General features: G+C 36.8%; 1 protein-coding gene across 1 annotated transcript in view; it reads left to right on the forward strand.

Annotated features, from left to right (window-relative positions):
* The first annotated feature begins 778 nt into the window (after positions 1–778).
* LOC146001552 (nuclear pore complex protein Nup93-like) overlaps positions 779–21,594 on the forward strand; it is a 39,856-nt gene continuing 19,040 nt past the window's right edge. Inside the window, exons 1-9 of the mRNA XM_083139017.1 lie at positions 779–916; positions 6,557–6,732; positions 8,059–8,239; positions 10,299–10,427; positions 11,305–11,475; positions 13,665–13,804; positions 17,535–17,765; positions 18,279–18,416; positions 19,664–19,842. Coding sequence (XP_082995143.1) covers positions 6,563–6,732; positions 8,059–8,239; positions 10,299–10,427; positions 11,305–11,475; positions 13,665–13,804; positions 17,535–17,765; positions 18,279–18,416; positions 19,664–19,842 — 1,339 coding nt within the window. The 5' untranslated portion in view covers positions 779–916; positions 6,557–6,562. The remainder of the gene's footprint in view (positions 917–6,556; positions 6,733–8,058; positions 8,240–10,298; positions 10,428–11,304; positions 11,476–13,664; positions 13,805–17,534; positions 17,766–18,278; positions 18,417–19,663; positions 19,843–21,594) is intronic.

The following is a 21,594-nucleotide window of genomic DNA, read 5'->3' on the forward strand; positions in this document are numbered from 1 at the left end:
AACGTTTCCCCCTGAACATCATGGAATACGTGTCGCCATTTCTTCCTATTTACAGCCGTTTTCACAATACCCAGGATGAGGTGAGACTTTATGGACACCCTTTATATTGCTTAAATATGTCTGTATTATATTGTTCCGCAAATTTTGTCGGACCAAAATAATTTGAGTAAATAATTCGGCATAAGGAGGGGGGGATGTTCTACCATTTTGGGTGGAGTGCGTCATAGGCCTTGGGGGTTATGGGCACCCCTGGCGGGATAGTGATTTTACGCACGTGTCAGCAGTAAGAATAAGCCTGAAATTTGCTCCTGCCACGTAATTCGTCTGCTAAGAGGATGTTACAAATCTTAAGAACAGATTAAGACGAGAGAAATGCAAGTTTATGATTAGTGGGAATGAATGTACACATAATTTAGAACCTTTTTCTTTAGAAAGCATTTAGGGATATTATTTTAATGCTAACAGAACCTAACCTAACTACGAGAGCATTTAGGTTTATTATTAGAAGAATGCTGAGGAACCTAATCTTAAAACATTTTTGTGAAAGTAATCACTACAACTTCACAGTATGTGTTACAGACGTAATTGAATATATAGCCTGATGAAATCACGATAAAACAGAGACCGAGTCTACTGCCACGTGCATCTTTTTTGAGGTTCCAGCAGAAAAAGAGCGTGGCAGCAGACACTACCATTTTTAAAACAAGGTAGCAAAACTAAGATTCTAGAACCACAGAAGCACAAACCATTTCATTTGTCTGTGATTGAACGCGAACACAAACGAGAGCGCAGCGCATAGTGCGAGAACGACAGGGATGCATTTGAAGCATTCCCACACATGAGACACCCAATTTTGAAAAATCAACGTGTGACAATAAAATTCCAAATACATTTTCTTTAGGGCGCTGCCTATTAGGTAAGAATAAGCTTTTTGGAAATGTTGATGTTTGATCTATATTCATGTACAGTAATATCTCCTTTTGTGTATGATAATTTTTATTTGACTTTTTAGGATATATCATATTCTTAACAATCGTGTATTTTAAACTATTTATAGACTAAACTCTCAATATTCCTCATGTTATCCTGGACGTTTTCATGACTATGTTTACGAAATGATAATATTATTATTATGTAAGAAAACTTGTATGGTGAACTGATGGTAAATATTAGAATCTCAATTACCGCAAATATTTGGGGGAAAAAAATGTCACCCTAGTTCAGACAAATAAATTCTAACCACTTCGCTCGTCAAAAATGTTTGTGGCTCAAGTTTAGAGTCTGTAATTTCGATATCATCATTTTCATTATACATATGAAATCCTTTGTGAATCTATTTCTGTAGGCCTACATACGAAATCGCGCTTTGCTGTATTTTCGGTACTATTATCGTATGAGGGAAACACCTACGAATCATATATTTCGGACTTCTTTACATTGCTAACGTGTTATTTTCGAATGTGGAACATTTTCTAAAGTGAAATAATGCATATCAATGTCTATTTCTTAGATTTACGAGTACTTACTGTTACTTGTTGTTTCGAATCTGTAACACATTATGGCCGTGATAGCGTACTGGTTTAGGGGCCGTTCTGTTTTGTCGAGTTATGCAGTGTTGCAACCTCGTTCACCAGAAAATATCTACTTTCGTGCCCGGATTTGAAATTATGCTAATACGTCGTTAGCCTCACAAACCATTGACGTTAGCCCCAAAAACCATTCACGTTACGCCCTTAAAACCATTTTCCGTAAGGTTAGGTTAGGCAAGCATAGTTAAAAAAAAAAATACTCGACACGTCATGTTCTAGTGAAAACACGGCGAGGCTGAAACACTGGCTACAGGGTTGCATCATCTTAACACAAGGATCATTGCACTCTCGTGCAGAAAACAACACGCATTCACATTAAAATGGATCAAATCTACATTCAGGAACTTCCACAATGCTAAGGAAAATGATTCCGTAACTACTTTCTCCTGGAAATTTGAAGGAATCCGTTTCCCTCATACGATAATGTTACCGTATTTTCTATGTAGAGGAATTCGGTAACAGTTTCATAGATCGGAGACACATTTCTTCAATTTTACACAACAAACTACTTACGGGAATGAGTTTCTGCAAGGTTTACAACGTTCGTCGAGGTATTTTCTTTCATTGTGGAATATATTTGACTGGGAAATCATGTATTTTTCAAGAGAAATATCTCAGTGACGCACAATTGCCATTGCTTTCATTTGCTTGCCCTACGACAACCGGATGCTGCGTTAGTTTGATGACGTAAGCTCCTGTCAGTGTTTCAACCCCCCCTTTTTTTACTATGCTTGCCTAACGTAACCAAGCCTAACCTTATCGGAAATGGTTCATGGGGCTATCCGTCAGCTACCTGTGCATAATGTATAATTTCCACCGGTGACTAACACGATAGTAGGTATTTTTCGGTGAAGAATGTTGAAACACTGCATACCCACAACATGAGTCAAGATGTGCCCGCCATATTATGTGTTCCGGAAGCGAAGAAAGGAATTTAAAAAAAAGCACTCAGAATGTGAAAAATTTAGTTTGTTTTTGTGTAAAAAGCATAATGTCACTTTGAACTATGTACCTCAATACACAATTGGTAAGTACGAACCATGCGAAACACAAAATATACCATTTTAATGTCTCCGATCTGTGAAACTGTTACCGAGGAATTCTACTACGTTGCTGCTTTATGCATATATTAGTAGGTTAAGCTACAAAAATGTTTGTGGTTAAAGTATAGAGCCCGGCCATTGGTAGGTACTTATTATTGGGGGGGGTGGGTGCAAGAAATTGAAACCAATCAATGAAAGAAGTAAGTTTATGTAACAGATGTTTAGTTAATATGTATGACCAATACGGTAAACTAACTGATTAATATGAAATTAACCATTATTCAACATTTCTCTCTTGATTGGTGATTGTTACTCAATGGGTCTACAAATATTACAGTATTTGCTATTGATTCTATCAATATTATCAAAATTACATAAAGGAAATACTGTCTCAAAACATATTTTAATTAAATTAACTATACGAGTGAATTCAGGACTGCTTATAAATGTAATACATGATTTTGCTCCAGTGGCGAACTGGAAAACATAGGCGTACGTACCCCTGTTTCAGGATATGCAGCAGTTCGAAATTGACAATCTTGTGTAACTGGTGGGTGCTGATGCTGTTGAAGACTACGCCTGCTGTTGATCACTGCACTCAGAAGCCGTAATTTCAACCATAATTTCAACTGATGAATAAGAACTATTGGTAAATTTCCCATATCCGGAAAACGGATGAAATTTGCTAGTTCATTTAATTTCAATATTCGTACTTACGTATTCTGCAATGAGAAACATTGTTGAAGGTGGCATTTCACTTATTTCACTGAAATAAGCTCTATTTGCGACATATCGAGTAAGTTTTCTTTGTTTCTTTTTCCCTTCGGTAACACGCTAAATGGCGGTCACAGTTTCACTACCCTAGTCGGCATGCAGTGTTTCCACCCCACCCCACTCCACCCAAAAATACCTACGTAGCCCCACAAACCATTGACGCATAGCTACACGAACCATTTCTGGTTAGGTTAGGTTGGGTCATGTTTAGGTTAGAATAGTTAAAAATTGGTTTAGAAAAAAAAATGCGTAGCCCCACGCACCATTCTCGCATAGCCCCACAAACCATTTGCGGAAACGTACCTTCTTCAGTTACAAAAACACGTGTGTGGAAACATTGACCGGGATTACGTCATCACACACAGGCAACATCTGACTGGAAGGAAAAAGATGCAAGAGCTTTCGTGCATCAGTCACACATTCATATCGAAAAATAGATGATTTACCGGCAAGATTCAATGAACGATGCGAGAAAACACTTCCCTGAACTTCCACAAGTCTAAAGAAACTGCATTCGGTAAGTAATTTCTCCTGTAAATTTGAAGAAATCCGTTTTCCGAATATGGGAAATTTACCGAACTATTATCACGAGGCACACTCTCATTTCCACTGTCTTCTTTTTATCTTCTTCTTTGGTCTCTCTGTATCCAACTTCTTACCACTATCGGTGTTTGTGATCTTTATTACAAATCTGTCCATATTCAATGTCTGAACAGACGACAGCCACATGTTTAGATCGAAGAAAGAACCGCAACATTTAATCTACAAAAGACCTTATAAACAATGCTCACATTTCGAGAAGTTATGATAGCAGAACTTCAGCAAAGAAACATTTCAGTATAACAATGAAATGCAGTTAATTAATTAGCAATCCTTTTGGGTTCCTTTACTTTTTTACTATGCTGCCCACTTTGTCGATCCTCACGTTGGAAATGTAACAATCATGTCAACAGAAAACGTAAATATGGTTAGCAGTAAAGAATACCACAGCTCTCTATTCGTTTCGGCCTTTTTGTATCTTTGTGTTACTAAGTTGCCTGTCAGGAATCAGATTCTTTAATTGTCATGGACTTTTAAAGAATAAATAGTTATATGCATGTTTTCAGAGATGGTTTTAAAGAAAATACAACTTGTAGTGAATGAGTTATATTCATATTGACCAAAATGAGTTGAATCTAAAAGTTGAGATTTTTACTGTGAGTTAGGTTCTTGCAGGACTTCCTTTGTGCCAAATTTCAGACATTTTCAAGAGGACCTATCTGAGATAATTAACCCCAAAAACTGTCAAAATTCAATGAACGGCCATGTTTGAGCCCATGCTGTAAAAAGTTTTTCATTTCTAAGCACTGATACTTTATTTGCAGACACCCTGCAGGTAGGTCTACACAAAAAAAAATCAAGCCTTAGACTAAACCCCTTCATTAATAAAATCTGGCTTAAAAATCCACATTTTTAACTATTGTTACCCAAATTTACACCATAATTTTTGTATACAATTTTTAGCAAAACATACTTGAATATGATAGAAAGTATACTTCATTTGCTACAAAACAAAATGAATTTTGTTTCAGGTTTCTAGCTTTAATGGTTTTTGAGATATTAAGGTTTCTGTAAACTGCTAAATTAGCAAAAAAGCCATGCGCCATGTTGGAAAAATGGCTGCCCCAGGAGAACTATAGACAACAATTTTTTTTGAACATTGGTTTTGATATCTAAAAACATGTACAAACGTATGTACTAGAAATGAAAATTTTCTAAAATGGTCATGCAACCACCATTGGATGGTTTGGCATGGAATGACCCTGGTTGAGTGCTTGTGAGTACCTTTTCAGTGAACACTTGTGAGTGATGTGATCTTGAATTGGGCTCTGAGATTTTGTTAGTTACACTTGCAGGGCAAACACACAGTAGAAATACTGCCTGGGTAAATTTCACCCATGCAAGCTCACACATTTATTTGATATTGCAGCTGTTCTTTTTGGCGCAAGTTCTGATGTTTAATTTGGAATTTATCATGGTGCACAGGTAATTTTTACATGCTTCGATTTCTAATTATATCTGTTGACACATACTTTACAGTCTTAGTGATTACTTACTGCATGTTTTGTGAAGAACGACTTTTGGAGCTGTTTACCCACTGAACCCCTCCCCATCCCAAGAATTCCGTCAATTTTTTTTTTTAATCGACAGATTTCAATGTTTTACTTAATATAAAAGTGGTTCCAGTGCAGTTTATCACGCAGAGGTCCCTACGCGGTCCTCGTATTAAGTGCAGTACAACTTATTAGAGCTATGAGCGCACTATTTACCATAGCGTAACCCACCCCCGCAGTTTATCACGCATAGGTACCTACACTACGATGCTCACTCTGTGTGTATTTCTATACATCCATAAAAACGGCCTCACTCCATCAGGCCTTGTATCGAAGTCTCTGCGAAGCTGGGATTCGGAGATACGAGAGAGCGTAACAAGTCGGAACCAGTATTTATACCTCCGACAAACGACCTGCCCCCCAACCACCGGGGCAAGGTCCTATTGTTACCTTTCAAACGGCGAAGCCATTGAGAAAACCCAACCGTTGGCTTCCCGGACTACCGTAAAAGCCACACAGCAATCTGCACTGCGGCTCACATGTGTCAAGTTAACGTGGTGCAAAGCCGTATTTCGTTGCTAAATGTTTTCTTTGTTAGATTTTGGGCTCTTAACATTAATAAAATATCTCTAAATCCTTTCATTGTTAGGTTAGGTGGATCAGGGTTAGGGCTCTTAGTATTAAAATAGCATGTGTGAAAAACAACTAGTGTTAGTGCATGGTTACAACCTTTTCTAATGACATCATCACTTCCATGTAGTATTCCCTGGACTGCATTGTTGCAGGCTAATGAGGTTCTGGCATGTGAAGTCAAATCTTGTGAGACAGGACGGAAAATGTAATGTACTACTAAAATCCTGATAGTCTCACATTTTTTTCTACAAAAAACTACAATTCTGCATTTAATAACTGTCCTGTTCTGCCAGAACATAATGGCAATTTATGATATTTTCAAAAATTATTGTTGCTATTTATAACACCATGAAATGTTTATGGTATCAAACTAAGAATGATTATCCTAATTTTGCAATAAAAGAAACTTGCATTTTTTTTGCAGCTCAATATGGCTTATCTTGGATTTGTAGACATTCTGCAGCAAGCCGAGCAGCTAGCAGGCCAAGTTGATGGCACAGGAGAACTTCCTAGGGTGGAACGGAATCTTCGACAAGTTTTGGAAGCTTCAAATGAATTGTGGTCGAGAGTTGCAACAACTGGAGTACAGGATGTGCAAGGGTAATAATTTACTTCAAATCGAAACAACATACGTTTATTTGAAATAACTGTAGTCATATAAGGGCCCAACTTCTGAATGCTAATCTTCTCATTATACATTCAGCTGTTCTAAATCATGTGAATTAACTAAGAGTCTCGATGCATGTATTAAGTAGACCTAATTAATATTTACTCTCTTAAATATGTGGCCGCGGTGGCTCAGTCAGTAACGCGTCTGACTACCATGCTAAAGGTTCCGGGTTCGATCCCCGGCCGGTTCAAATCCAGGAACTTTTCTAACGATGGAAGCAGCCCCGGCGCCCACCCAGCGTCGAACAACATGGGTACCTGGGGGAAACCCTGGGGGGTAAAGGCGGTCAGGGGCATGATGCTGATCACATCACCCCCACTCACGACCGGATCAAGAAAGTGTGGGGCATTACCCCCACACCCCCTATATGCCTTCATGGCATGGTGCTATGCACAGGGGAGCACTTTTTTTACCTTTTTTTTACCTTAAATATGTGAGTAGGTTAGGCAAGGAAGTTCATTCTGGAATGACTGCTTTAAGGTGCAAGAGCGAAGCCATTCTCTCGACTGGCCGTAAAGGGAGAAAAGCCCTAGAAGATGTATTTTCCTACAGTGGCACTACATGTTAGTACAAATGATTATTCTATAAAGGGTAGCAGAAACATATTGGAAGGAATTACCAAGCAGTGTCTCACCTTTATTTACATATCATATTATAATTCAGAAAAAACATATAACTGTTTTTAAGTACTAAGTATAAACTTGATTTGCCAGTTGTATAGGAACATTTAAATTAAATAATCATGAAATAAGGCACCAATACCCCCCTTTTTAAATTTTTTATAGCATACCTCTCACTTTCTTCAAACCTCTATTATGTCCAAAGGTATTCTTGTTGGGTTTATTTTTCTTTCACCTCCCTGTACAGTGACAGACACTTTGGGGTTGTAACAATCTCATTAACTTACAATGGAATCGTTATACCCAGAAGTGTCCATGACTGTACAATGCATTTTTCTATCAGTTTCTCCAAGTATATCATCTCCCCTAACACTAGCCTTTATCCTTTCTTTTACATTCACAATCCTTCCTCCTGCCACTTCAGTGACGGAAGGCATTAAGCGATTGATATAATTGCATTAATTATAATAAAGGATTGATAATTACAAGTAAATCTGGTACGGATCGTTGCAGAAATATGATGTCAAATTGATTTTTACCCCCGTATTTTGTGTTGGAAAGCTCCTGCAGACATGCATGTCTGCAATTTTTTTTGTGTTAATTGTAGAGAATTATTTGTTTTGTATTTTTCCGTAGACGTGTGCTTCTTGGTTCAAGAGGAGTTGATTTACCTCAGTTATCACAGAAGCTGGAAAATCTTAGTGCAAGGAAAACTTTTGAACCACTTGAACCAATTCCTGATTCTGACATTGTAAAGTTCTTGAGGAATGAAAGAGAGAATGCAATTTTGACTGTTCTTGATGAATCCCACAAAAAAGTAAGTGCTGCTTATTGTTTCAACTTGTGAATTTCTTACGTGAAGTTTTGTGTTTCCGCGTTGTAGATGGAGATGGTAGAAGGTCACTTCTTTGTTTGTTTCCAGCAGTGAATTAAGACAGTGAGCCTTTGAACCGAATCTGAAAGAAACTATCCCATTCTGCAATGTGGAAACACAAAACTTTATGTACGTAATACCTAAACTGCGTTTACCGCATCCATTATTAATTGTGAATTTCTCTTTCAGTAAGCGAGGTGTAAATGATGACTCAACTATCGTACCTTAAAGATGTTCTGCAGAGGTTAGGCTAGTTAATTGTGGTTTCGTTAGCATTTATGCATTTTCCTTTCCTCTTCATTGACTAATATGTTTTCTCACTGCTAAGCTTGTACCACTTTAAAAGATGCTTTTCCCAATTCCCACTGATACTTGAACATTGGAGTAATTTTACCTCTTGCCTTGTTACCCCCAGTAAACTCGGGCAGGTACTAGGTGCAATTTTTTTTTATCCCATACAAACTCATGAGAGGCTCTCTAAATGGCCACTTGGCAGCAGCACTTACTCAGCTTGATGCTTGCAATGTGTAGCAGAGTGAGAGATACCAAATGTAAGAAGATTGACAGTGAATCATGTTGCTACTGCTGACAGTGAATCATGTTGCTAATGCCCAGATTGCAAAGTCCTCTTGTGTGTACCTTCATGCTTCAGAATTCACCATACTGTGCCTCTCGAATATCTAATAATTTCAGAATCAGAACTGCTATTTGTAAGATTTTAAAAGCATATGTACAGCATTTGAAGACACGATGATATGTTTACGTTTATTATGATGACCAGATTTTTTGCTTCAAAGAATTACATACTTTTAAATACAGTGTTTCTGAGGCACTGGCATTTGATATGAATGGACAAACATAAACTGTTGTGTAAAGGTAATTTTTTCAGTATGTGCTGATTAGGTTTTCTTTGGCAACACGCATCATGACGGGAGAAAGAGCGCAAGATAATAGAAGGTGTACACAGATTCAAAGACTGGATCACTACATGGTGTTAACCCCAATGTTGGAACCTGGAAATTCCAGATGTTACATTTAGTCTTCATGGACTTAATTATTCCTTCACGTCCCCACAAAAGTCTCACCTAAACGTGTAGTTATCAGTGTCTTGACTGCTACAATTTAAATGCATGTTTACATTCTCAAGGTGGGGCCTCCTCGATGGCATAGTGGTAACATCGTCACCTTGTAATCAAGAGGTCCCAGGTTTGGAGGCATATTGCACTGTGTTTCGGATCCAACTTTAAACTGTAGGTCCAGGCCCTATCAGACTTGATGTGCATAAAGTGAACTTAAGACATCAATTCAATTAAATTCAACATTCTCAAAGCTTCTACATTAATTTGGCAGTTCATTTGAATTGAATGAGGACTTTGCATGCCTTCTGTACATTGTAGAAATCATCACATAGTGAATTCAAAGTCACATGCATTGAATGGAACATTTTTTCTGGGCTCCTGTGTAGTCAGAGTTTAGTGTAAGTGGTCACAAGTTCTATTTCCAGAGAAGCTAAAAAAAGATGGGACTTGATGTGCTGACCCCATAGTACCCAATGAAAAGCTGTTTGGCTGGTCGTGCCTCTCAAGCGGCTGTTACATTGCAGAGTTGAGAACATTTTTTGTAGTCAGCAAGAAGTAATTATCCCAAATAAGATAGAGACATTTTAGAGCAACAACATATTACAATATAGAGATTGATTAAGAAAACTAAATAAAATTTCCCACTGTTCAAGCATCAGAGAACATAAGATATTCCATGTTCCTTGATCAAAAATATCCAAGGTAGTGATAAGATTTTTCATAAGTATAGGAATTGTAGTAATCAAAATTGGTGATTTAGTATATTGTGATGGGCTTGGAACTAAAATTTCATATCACATTTTGTGACTTGCAACCGTTAATTTCAAACACTGCTTTACACTTAATAAGGAAATAAATACTGAACATAATAACTTATAGCTGTTGTAATTTGAGTTTAAAGATTATAACAATTTTTCTTACAGACTTTCAATGCTATCGAGAAGAAACGAACGGATCACATGTTCACGTCATGGAGATTGGAACAAGTAAGAACAATTAATGGACTCCTCGGAGGAGGTGATGATTTCCTAGATGTTACAGTTGTGCCTGAGGTAAGATGTAGTGTTCTGTAATTCTTAGAGAGGATTAGATTATCTGTCCATAAAGTGGACTTAAATTCAATCTTTTTTTTTTTTTTTTTCCTAACTGCTGTCACTGTAATGAGAGTCACCCCTTTCTGATCAGATTTCAGTGCAGAAGCATAGGGTTTTGCACCTGACAGTTTGTTTGGAAACCTACATCTGGGGCTCTGGCGACATCACTCTTACTCAGTCCATTGCAGTTGCACTGTGAGAGACAATTCCACACAGAGAAAACAGCGACACGTAATATCATGCAAAACTGAGACTGGCTTTGCAGTAGGTAGAGCAATGGCACAGTATGTCAGACGCCCAGGTTATAGTCCTGATCAATCATACATTTTTCTCCGGAACTTCGACAAGATGAAAGCCATTTACAGTAGTCTAACAAGTGTGAGTATGAAGCTCTGTTTTCTTGTAGTGATTTCAAATCGTAATAACTTCTCATAAATATGTGTAAACTCTTTCTGCACAAGTGTGTAATATCTGTAAAGTGTTCCCTTGTGCTTTGCGCCATGCCATAAAGGTGTTTAGGGGGTGTGGAGTTCTAGCCCCACACCTTTTTGATCATGGCCGAAGCTGGGGGTGATGTGATCAGCACCATGCCCCTGGCCACCTTTACCCCCCAAAGTTTAATTTCTGAGTATATTTATAATACCCAAACATTTTGCAAGCTTTTTACCTTTAATCATGTATGTGGAAATTGGTTAAATATTGGCATAATTGGTTCGAAAAATTAATGGCAAGTGCATTGGAACTTGTACTTTCTATTTCATCGCGTCGCTAGGTGTTTAAAGTTCCATGAACCTAGTCAGAATAGTATGTGACAATTTTTAAATTTTATTTTCAGCGAAGCACCGTTAATGAGACTGTGATACCTGGACGAAGGAGTGCACTTGACAATTTGGAAATGGCTTACGCCAGAGAGGTGACTGAGTACAACACAGCAGTTGTCCGGGGATTAATTCGACCTTCGCTTGTTCAAAAATTCAGCCAAGTTGCTAGTGCTTCACAGGACAAGGTGAGTGGTGTGGTCAAATCCCATTTTTGCCCATACAGTTTTTTGATCAGAGAAACTTGTCAGATTTATTCGAGAAATTTCACATCAAAATAGAAATTGTAATTTCTGAAAAAAAATATTTAGCAGAGTGTGTACTTCCACTGAAGCAATTGAAGTATGTTTCCTCAGGAATTTATGTTCATTCAGTGTTTTTTATTCCTCTGGAACTTTTTTTTAATGCTCACATAAGCTAATTGTAACTGGGCCTACAATTATAAAAATATTTTATAACAAAGCTTGTTAGTATGATAAAAATATGCACCAGTGAAACAGAAAGTGAAATTCGTGTGGGTATTAATATGTCTGACAAATTTACAATTCATGATGGGTTAAAACAAGGAGATGCATTATCTCCATTGCTCTTTAATTTTGCCTTAGAATATGCAGTTAGGAAGGTAAGAGAAACTAAAGAAGGATTAAAATTAAATGGTGTGACTCAGTTGTTAGCATATGCAGATGATGTAGACTTACTGGGGGATGATGTGAATACAATTAAGAATAATGCTAAAATATTTTTCAAAACTGCTAAAGAGATAGGTTTGGAAGTTAACAAAGAGAAAACTAAATATATGCTTACAGGCCGAACCAAGTGTTAGGTAATAATCAAAATCTAATTATTGATAACAACTCGTTTGAACCAGTTTCCAAATTCAAATACTTAAGTAATATTAACAAATGAAAATTATATTAAAGAGGAAATAAAAAGTAGGCTTAATTCAGGAAATGCATGTTACTTCTCTCTTCATAAACTTTTGTCTTGTCGTTTAATATCTAAGAAACTAAAAGTTAAAATATACAAAACAGTAATTTTGCCTGTAGTATTATATGGATGTGAAACTTGGTCCCTTACATTGAAAGAGGAACATAAATTGAGAGTATTTGAAAATAAGATCCTTAGGAAAATATTTGGAGCTAACAGGGATGAGGAGACAGGTGAGTGGAGAAGGTTACATAATTTAGAACTACATAATTTGTATTCATGTCCAGATATTATTAGAATAATTACATGAAGAAGCCTTAGGTGGGCAGGCCATGTGGCACGAATGGGAGAGGAAAGAGGAGTTTACAGGATTCTTGTTGGGAAACCTGATGGTAAGAGACCTGTAGGAAGGCCAAGACGAAGATGGAGGGACAACGTTGAGATGGACCTAAGGGAAATCGGTAGGGATGGAAAAGAGTATATAGAACTTGCTCAAGATAGGGAAAGATGGAAGGCCTGTGTTGCTGCAGCCATGAACCTTCGGGTTTAAGAAGCTAGAGAGTTAGTTAGTTAGTTATAACAAAGCTCTTCTGTATTGGTATTATTGTAATGGCCTAATATATTCACATTTTTTGTTTAATTTAAATTGCTTAGAATTGTCAAAGTATGCATGTTTGGCAGGAGTTATTTAAAAAATATATATATTTCCGTCATTGTACTTGCCGATAGTTACCCAGAACTTTCAGTGCTAGAAGGGGTATTTAGAATACTCTCTCTAACATTTTGAGTATCTGTTTTGTGAAACCAGAGGACTTGATGGTCAGGGGTGTTGCTTGTCACTGACTTCCCTTTGTATAAGCATGTATGTGATTGCCAAATAAAGGCTTGATTTGTTGATGAAAGAGTATTTCCCTTAATCATTCTTGCCAAATACTTGGTGAATAATAGTATTATATACCTATTTATTATGTAGCTTAGAAGAAAATTTTTATGATACTTTATTATGAAAAAATATAAATATGCTGACCAAGGCAGCAATTTATTTTATTAAAAACATAAACTAAACGTAACGTTTCAACCTTCTAGCAAGGTCTTCATCAGACTCTGTATCAAGTACAAGACTTTTGTGCTTGATACAGAGTCTGATGAAGACCTTGCTAGAAGGTTGAAACGTTACGTTTAGTTTATGTTTTTAATAAAATAAATTGCTGCCTTGGTCAGCATATTTATATTTTTTCATAATAATGGAAACAAGGCTTAATGGTGTTATGATACTTTATGTTCAGCTAGATAACATTTCGTCTTCTAATCACTATCGAAGCAAACTCATATAAACATTTTTCTTTCTAAATTCTGTTTGTGAAACAAATTAAATACCATGACATGCAAAAGCTGTTTAGTAATAAAAACTAATGCTATTGATTACAATAATGTGCATTCTACATTGCAGAAAGCTACTGAACTATGGGAAATGGTTACATACATGGTGGAGGTGCCCGTTCAACCTGCAGCCAGCCCCCTGACAGCCCGTTCATCACCTGTTGTAAAGAGTGTACTTATCTCACAAGCCAAGAAATATTTGGAAGAGAGGTTTGTACATATGTTCATTGTTTTCTACAAGGGATGATTTGACAACAATAGCATTAGTAATCGATGTTGATAAAATTTTGAGGGCGAGATCTTGAATATTAATTAATATTTTTTTATTGTCAAATTTTGGGACAGAAATTAGCTTCTTTTAAATTAGGAGAGTAATAATGCAACTATGAAATGTAATTTTAAAGCCGATAGACTGTAATACTATTTAGATTTCACATTTGTAACTACTTACAATCATTTTAGATCTCTGCAGTACAGTCAACTCTCGATTCTACGACCCTGGGTATAACGACCCTCTCGAAGTAATGACCCTTTTCCCGGGAACCGTGAAAAATTTAGAAAAAATTAGAAAAATTTGGAAAAAAAAGTTGAAAATTGAAGGAAATCGGCCGAAAAATGCGTTGTTTTTTCCTCCACTCATTCCCTTTACGAGCGCTCTACCGCTCACAATTAGGTCTGAACTAAAAATAGACACCACCACACCATGCTTGAGTGATATCCAATAGCACTGACCTCTGCCCTCCCCTCCCTCAAGTGCACCAATGTTACCCCGCACCCGACTGCCGCTACCCAACGTGCCAGGCTTGTTTTGCCACGCTTGCTCTTGGATACGCGAGAAGAGAAGATCGAATGTGCTTGGATGTTATTTTAAATCGACTTGACTTGTTTCCTTGTCCTAAGAGCTGCTGAAAACTCGCGGGGAAGGGTGGGAGCAGCCCGAAATGACTGCTGGACTTGCAGTCTTTGCCAATGTGTATGGCAGGTCAAGCTCTTTCATCGATAAATACACCACCTTGAGAGATAAGATCGCAGGAATGTTCGAAAATACAAATGCATGGTGCCTGGAAGTCTGGCCCATCTGTCCAGCTCTGACCTACAGTTCAGCAGGTTCCCGTGAGTGATCAACTCTCGGCCTTGTAGCCGACAACTTCCGGTAACCGCTTTCATTCAAAACGTGTTCTTTGTTCCCTGCAACACTTCATAAAAAAGCGAAACTGTTAGAGATAATCAAAACCACAAAGGTGAACTAAAGATCGTCAACCCGCTTAATGCGTTGTCATCCAGGTTTCCACAAAAGTTTACTTCGATCTTACGTGCATCATAACTCCAGTTTCCCACTTCATACGTTTTCCTAATTGTGTCGATGTCGTAATATCTGTTCCGTTGGCTGACTGACTTCTCCCTCTTTTCCTGTCAGCAAACGTAGGGGGGAGGGGCGATGCAGATTGTTTCAGCCACGATTTTCTTGCTGATGTGGGCTCATTACAGGCGAGGGTGGAAAAGGAACCACCCCTCTTCCTTTCCTTTGACGTCTAAAATGGGGCAACCAGTTCTGAATATATTCTTGAAAACGAACAAAAACCATAGAACAAGTAAAAAAAAAAAGTGACCCTCTACCCTTACCCCAGCTCATTCTCCGCCACTGGTGTGCACGGCAATGTTGATAATTGCAGATTTCAGTTTTTATGTATTTATTTATTTATTATTATTATTTTTCAATGCTGTTGTCTGCATAGGAAATATTGCCCGTATTATTGTCTGTTGCATGGTAAAACGTAAAGCAAGGGTCATTTCTTTCTTCTTTACACTGCTGTTAAAAGTTCCGTCTTCGACACTTGCGTTATCTTTAAAATGCTGGGACTTTTCTCTTCCGCCACCTGTTGCTCGAACTTCCAGCCGGTCTCCTTGTTTTTACGATGCAGCTGGCGCCAGTGTTTTGTCTAGCGCCTGCAAAGCTCTTGCTTGCCGATAACAGTGATGACTCATCCAGCGCGTTGATTTGACGATAACGAAATTGGATCTCCAGAAAGGAAAACAAGAGTTAAAATAACCATGTTCTGCACCTTCTGATAAGCAAATCTGTAAATTTAATTCGCATCCGCTTTTCTTCAGAACCATTCATGTGGAAAAAGAAGTGTTCAATGTAGGAATGGTCGCTGAGACCGATTAAAAAGACATTATTCAAGTGGAAAACGTTTGGAAGGGTGGGTGTTTGACATCGAGAATACTCCTACATCCAACAATAAATCGTCGATTAACGTGAGAGTAAATAACGCTCTACCATTCTGATATGTGAAAATGCGCAGTTTCATAAAGCTTGTTTTCAGTTTATTTTATGCTGATGGGCTAATCGGGACTGAATATACAGTTTAAAGTGAAATTTAATTCCAAACCCGAATGATTATCGACTGCCACGCTGTTTAATGACGTGTCCTAGAATATGCATTGGGTGAAAACAGATCGCAAGTTGCACGTTTCCTTTTTCACGCTGGATTACAATGCAAGTCAAGGAAGGAGTTTGGACTGCTCCCTTGAATGGGGAAGGAGGGTGAATGAAGTTGGTTGAAGCAAAGAAAAGTGACTTTTTTTACGATGTATTTTACACAGCCGAACCAGAACGAAAATTACAGCCCTGTATTTCTTTTTGTCTGGTACCTTGAGAGGTTGTGTTGTTTCTCCCGAGAGATTTAATCTTACCAGTTAATATTGTAACAGACAATGCTCCAGTAAAGCCCTATAAAATCCAACATTCATTCTGCCCTATTATCTCAAGACTTTTGCTGGCACCAGTCTGACTGGTGTCAAGATTCTTCGAGTTTCGCTTGCAATAAGCGAGAGATTGTTTTTCCTTTCCATTGGTCTCGGTGCAAACGGGTTTCTCATGAACTAGAATTGTAAGAATTTCCTGGAAACGCAACGACTGTGCACAATTGAAACAAAGTAACATTATTTTAAATTCTCTTTTGTGAAAACTTTTTCATGTTCTATTTTCCTTCTCACAACACGCATCCTGTGCATAACAGGTTGTATAACTACCAGGATAAATGTTGTTACCATCTCCTAGGCATCTTTGTGTCCGTTTGAGCTCCCTTTAAGATGAAAATGGGTGCAAATTCCAATAACGACCCCTTCGAAATAACGACCCTTTTCCCGGGAACTGTGAAAGGTCGTTGAATCGAGAGTTGACTGTATATTGAATGGATTGTTTTGTAAAATAGTGAGTGGCCTGCACTACAAAGCTAAGTGCCTTGGGTTCAAATTATTGAAGGAGTGACTTTTTCTTTGTATTTGTTCTCGTATATTTCATCAGTTTCTTTCATGCCCTCCACGATTAGCAGAGAGAAAGGAGAAGTTAAAAGGTGACATGAATAGAGCAAATGTTGAAGGCAGTTACCTAGTTAGAGACATTAAGAAAGTGAACAAACCATTCAGGTTCATTATTGAATGTTTGCAATTTAATATCAGATTGGTATACTATTATACTGCAGGAGACCTTAGAAAGAGCACTTCGTGGGCTAATAACAGACGTTGCTCGCACACTGTTGTGGATACTCTTGTGTATCTACCTCATCAGCAAACAGGCCGAGGTAGCAAGAGGCAGAGGTCACTCACTTCCAGAAGGGTGCAGCAGCTCGCTAGCTGTGGCAACCGGGGTAGCTCATTCATGGACCTGATTGGTTCTCGCAGACACACCCCCATATTGTTTTCTGCTGCCCGCGAAGCGATCTTTTTAAAGCCTCATGAAGATTAGTTATCAGTATTAATATACTTGATACAATTAGTTTACCAATATAGGTTAAATATACATTCATAATTTATAGTTAAATGTGTGTATTTTTTTATCCTAATCCCATGGATTTTAGTTCTTACTTTTTTTTAATATCTTTGTGATTTGGTGCCAATAATCTTGCTACGTAATTGCAATTTTCCATTTTTATAGGTACAAAATGTACATGCAAACTGTTGTCATGAGCAATTTGAATGTTGCAAGAAGAGGCGGGGTTCCTGGAACCTTCCCATTAGTGCGCAGTTTTGTCAACATAAAGATTATAGCTGGATCAGCTGATTTTGAGGATGGAAATGTTGATGATCAACCAGTGTGGCCACTTATATATTATTGTTTACGTTGTGGAGATATAAAAGCAGCTCTATATTGTGCAAAGGAGTCTGGGTATGTGGTTTTATTTATTTATCATGTTCTTTAGTGAGGAAACATTTTTTTTTTTACATCTTCAAGCTCAAGCTCAAACGTGAATATTAATATTATTTACATTTAATCTTGTTATACACAGCACAGATATTGATACACTATGTTTCCAGTGTTACACAAACTTTTTTTATTTTCATCATCATTCTCTGGAAACTGACCTTTGTTCAGTGACAAAATTATATTCTTTTATTATTTTGGCAACAACATTGTGGAATAGTTACAAATTAAAATTAATAAATATCATAACCACTTTGAACTGTAACAATTTTCAAGTATTGGCATTGGTGGGAATCTATTAAGAGTATTTTAATTTGTATTGGTATCAGCTCAGCTAATTGGAACATATACAATTTAACTATCTTTTTATTATTTTTTTGTTTTTGTTGTCAAAAAACTAACTCTGAAATTATTATCAGAAAATGCCATGAAAGGTTTTTCTTTTTCAAATTATGTTTTGTTTTTCTGTTACCACAGGTCTTCCTTAGATGATATACGAGTGGTATTGGAAGAACTGCACAACAGTGCAGACAAGAAGATTAGTGTGCGAACTGAAACACAAGTAAGACTGCTGTATAGACGAGGTGTTCGAAATGCAAAAGACCCGTTCAAAAGGTAGGTAACATTGTTTAAATTTTCCTACTTTCAGGTATTGTTGATATTTCAGAACTTTATTTTTCTGAATAAGAGTTTATCATGAATGAATGAAAATAAAAATAAAATGGGTACCATTTTCAATAATGAATTAGCTGACCTCCATGGCAAAGTGGTTAGCACAGCATGCTACGACACCATTGGTCTGGCTTCGAATTCTAGCGACTCCCTTCATCAGTTTCATCATGTCATTGGTCGTCCTCATCTTTGCAATTAGCAATAAGTGGCAGAAAGTAAAGAAAAATAATCGAAATGAATGAATTAATGAAAGAATCTATATTTCAGGGAATGAAAAATGCCATAGTAAGTTAATGTACTGGAGTCAAATTCTTACTTATCTGCAAAACTATTTTTCAATAAAACTATTAATTTCAGAGGCCTTTGCCAACATCCCCTCTTGAGCTTGCATTTTTGCAATGATTTTTTCAAGTCTGCTACAAAGAATGAGCGCACATCACTTTTTAACTCGTATTTTCACAGCAACTTTACAAATAATACCGCTACCGCACTGCCTGAAGTCAAGTCCATCATTCCTTACACACACTCTCTCAAATCTCAACTAACAAATCTACAACTATTAGCCCATATTCTATCCTAACCAATCAGCATAATCTTTAACAAATGTTTTTTCCGAGGGTGCGTTTCCTCTTGCATTGGAAGCAAGCAAATATAGTTCCTATACTCAAACACTGAAACAAAACTCATGTTACCTCTTATCGTCCGATTTCCTTACTTCCTGCACTTGCACTACTAGCTAAAAAAAATCATTTCCAATCGTATCCTTGCACATGCTACTCTGTTCCTCTCTCCCACTCAACATGGTTCTCTTCCTCATGCTTCCTGTGACACAAACCTTGTTTGTTTGCTCACCAACGCGGTTAACTGCCTGAGTGCCAAGCAAGACATGGATGTCATTTACTTAGATTTTTCTAAAGCCTTTGACTCTGTCCTTCAGGTTCCTTCTAATACATTTTAATTTGTATCCTCCATGTATATTTTTGTGCTATAATACATTTAGTAATATTTTCTGATTTTATATGGAATTGGAATTGGTCATACAGTTGATATTCATAATTTATCATAATTGATGGAAATGTAGAGCTGATGCATTTGCATTGAATGGACATTTACTTGTTCAATGTGTATTTTATCCTATCTTTAACACTGCAAATATAACTTTACTAATCACTCATTAATTTATGTTTTAGGATTGTTTACTGTATTCTTGGCTCGTGTGATGTAACTGATAGTCACCCAGATGTAGTCAAGTCTTCAGATGACTACATTTGGTTAAAGTTGTCACAGATCAGTGACGGAGATGCAGAGTTGCCCAGTGCTGACCGATTGTCCTTTGCTGGTCTACAAACACAAATCCTTGAGGAATATGGTAATTCCTTTTTTTTCTTTTTAGAAGCATTTTGTATGATAGTATCATGTTGTTGGTGTCATTGTTAAAATTTGAAAATATTGTTCAAAAGTGAAAATATCACCTATCTTTTACTGATGTGCGTACTTGGGCATTGTAGGAATTAAAAGTGTAAATATTTGAACAAGACCATATTAATCTACCAGTTTTGCTAAAGAGTATTAATACATTCATGTATGAGGTAATAAGAATATTATGTTAAAATATCTGCCATTTAACCATATAAAATCCACTTTTCCATTCAACAATGTTGTTAATAAAAATACACATTGTTATGTATATTTGTTTTTGTTTCAAGTCCACTTTATGCACAGAAAGACTATTTGGGACTGGACTTACAGTTTAAAGTGGGATCCGAACCACTGTGTGCCTCCACCAGGTATCGCACCTGGGACCCCTTGATTACAAGGCAACAACGTTAGTACTATGACATCGAGGAGGCCTTTATATGTATTTATATTTGGACTGTAAAATTATCACCTGTTCTCAGTGATTAATTCAAACTAAGATTTGTTGATACCGAATCACCTGATACTGATCCAATACATATTTGTACCTTGACCTGGATGCAGTCCTGCTAGTGTACAATGTGTAAGTCCTGGAAGAAGCTTTTAGTTCTCGTATTTTTGAGGGTACAGGATTCAATGTGCTAACTGCGCAAAGCCACTTTGGCAAGCCCTGACCCATAGAGGTCTGTTCAGCCATGGAGTTCAGTTTAGTTTATATTAATTAGCGATAGTTTGATATAAAATTTGCACTGATACTGGTAAAGTACCAGCATAAAATTTACTGATAACAATAACCGGTATTCCACTGATCAAATATAATATTTTAAATGTTCTATGAAGAAGTTTTATCTGCTCAATTAATGTGTTGAACCAGGTGTGTTAATGTGTTTCACTCTAGAAGACAAACTTCGTATTTTGCAATTTACAAAACCAGAGTATGAGTTATATCTTTATAGTCGTAAAAATACAAAGAAAACTATAACTTTACATGAAGTTAAAGGCTATTTTCAGAAATTATCGATGATTTTGTCAATAAACTGGCTGATTCTGGTGGTGGTATTACTACCTTGTCTGTAATATAAATTTATGATATAATATTTATAACTATTCACTATTTGCATCCTAGTACCAGCATTGTTTTCAATATATAAAAATTAGGATGTTTCAGCTTGAATAAAACTATGGTTGAATGTCGATTTTTACTTCAGGGGACCAAGGCGAGAGATCTTAAACTGTGGGAAAATGTAAAATGAGGAAAAATTTTGTAGCATTTTGCTCTATGAACATTAAATTTATAATGTGGGGTAAATGTATAATCAGAGTTCCACTTTATGTATAAGTTTAAATTTGATCTCTAATACCTGCTAATACTTTGTGTAAATATTCTGGAACTATGCAAAATGCACATTTTTCTTTAATTATATTTCAATATTGAATTTAATAATTAAGTGGCAGTTACTTTAATATTATGTTGGTCTCACATGTGAACCTATGAATATTTTAATCAAAATTCTACTAGAATAAATAGAAAAATACATAAGAATTTACAACTTTCAATTGCACCAATATTCAAGTATCTCCATTCATATCGGAAGAATAGTTTAGCTGTAACTAAAATATTTAATCAATAGTTGAACAATGTACAGTTATTAGTAAACTTGAAAGGTCTTGAAATGATTATTAAATTCTTTAGAATGTATCTTGT

This window comes from Lepisma saccharinum, chromosome 17 (genome assembly GCF_977018435.1).
Source record: "Lepisma saccharinum chromosome 17, izLepSacc3.1, whole genome shotgun sequence".
Lineage (NCBI taxonomy): Eukaryota > Metazoa > Arthropoda > Insecta > Zygentoma > Lepismatidae > Lepisma > Lepisma saccharinum.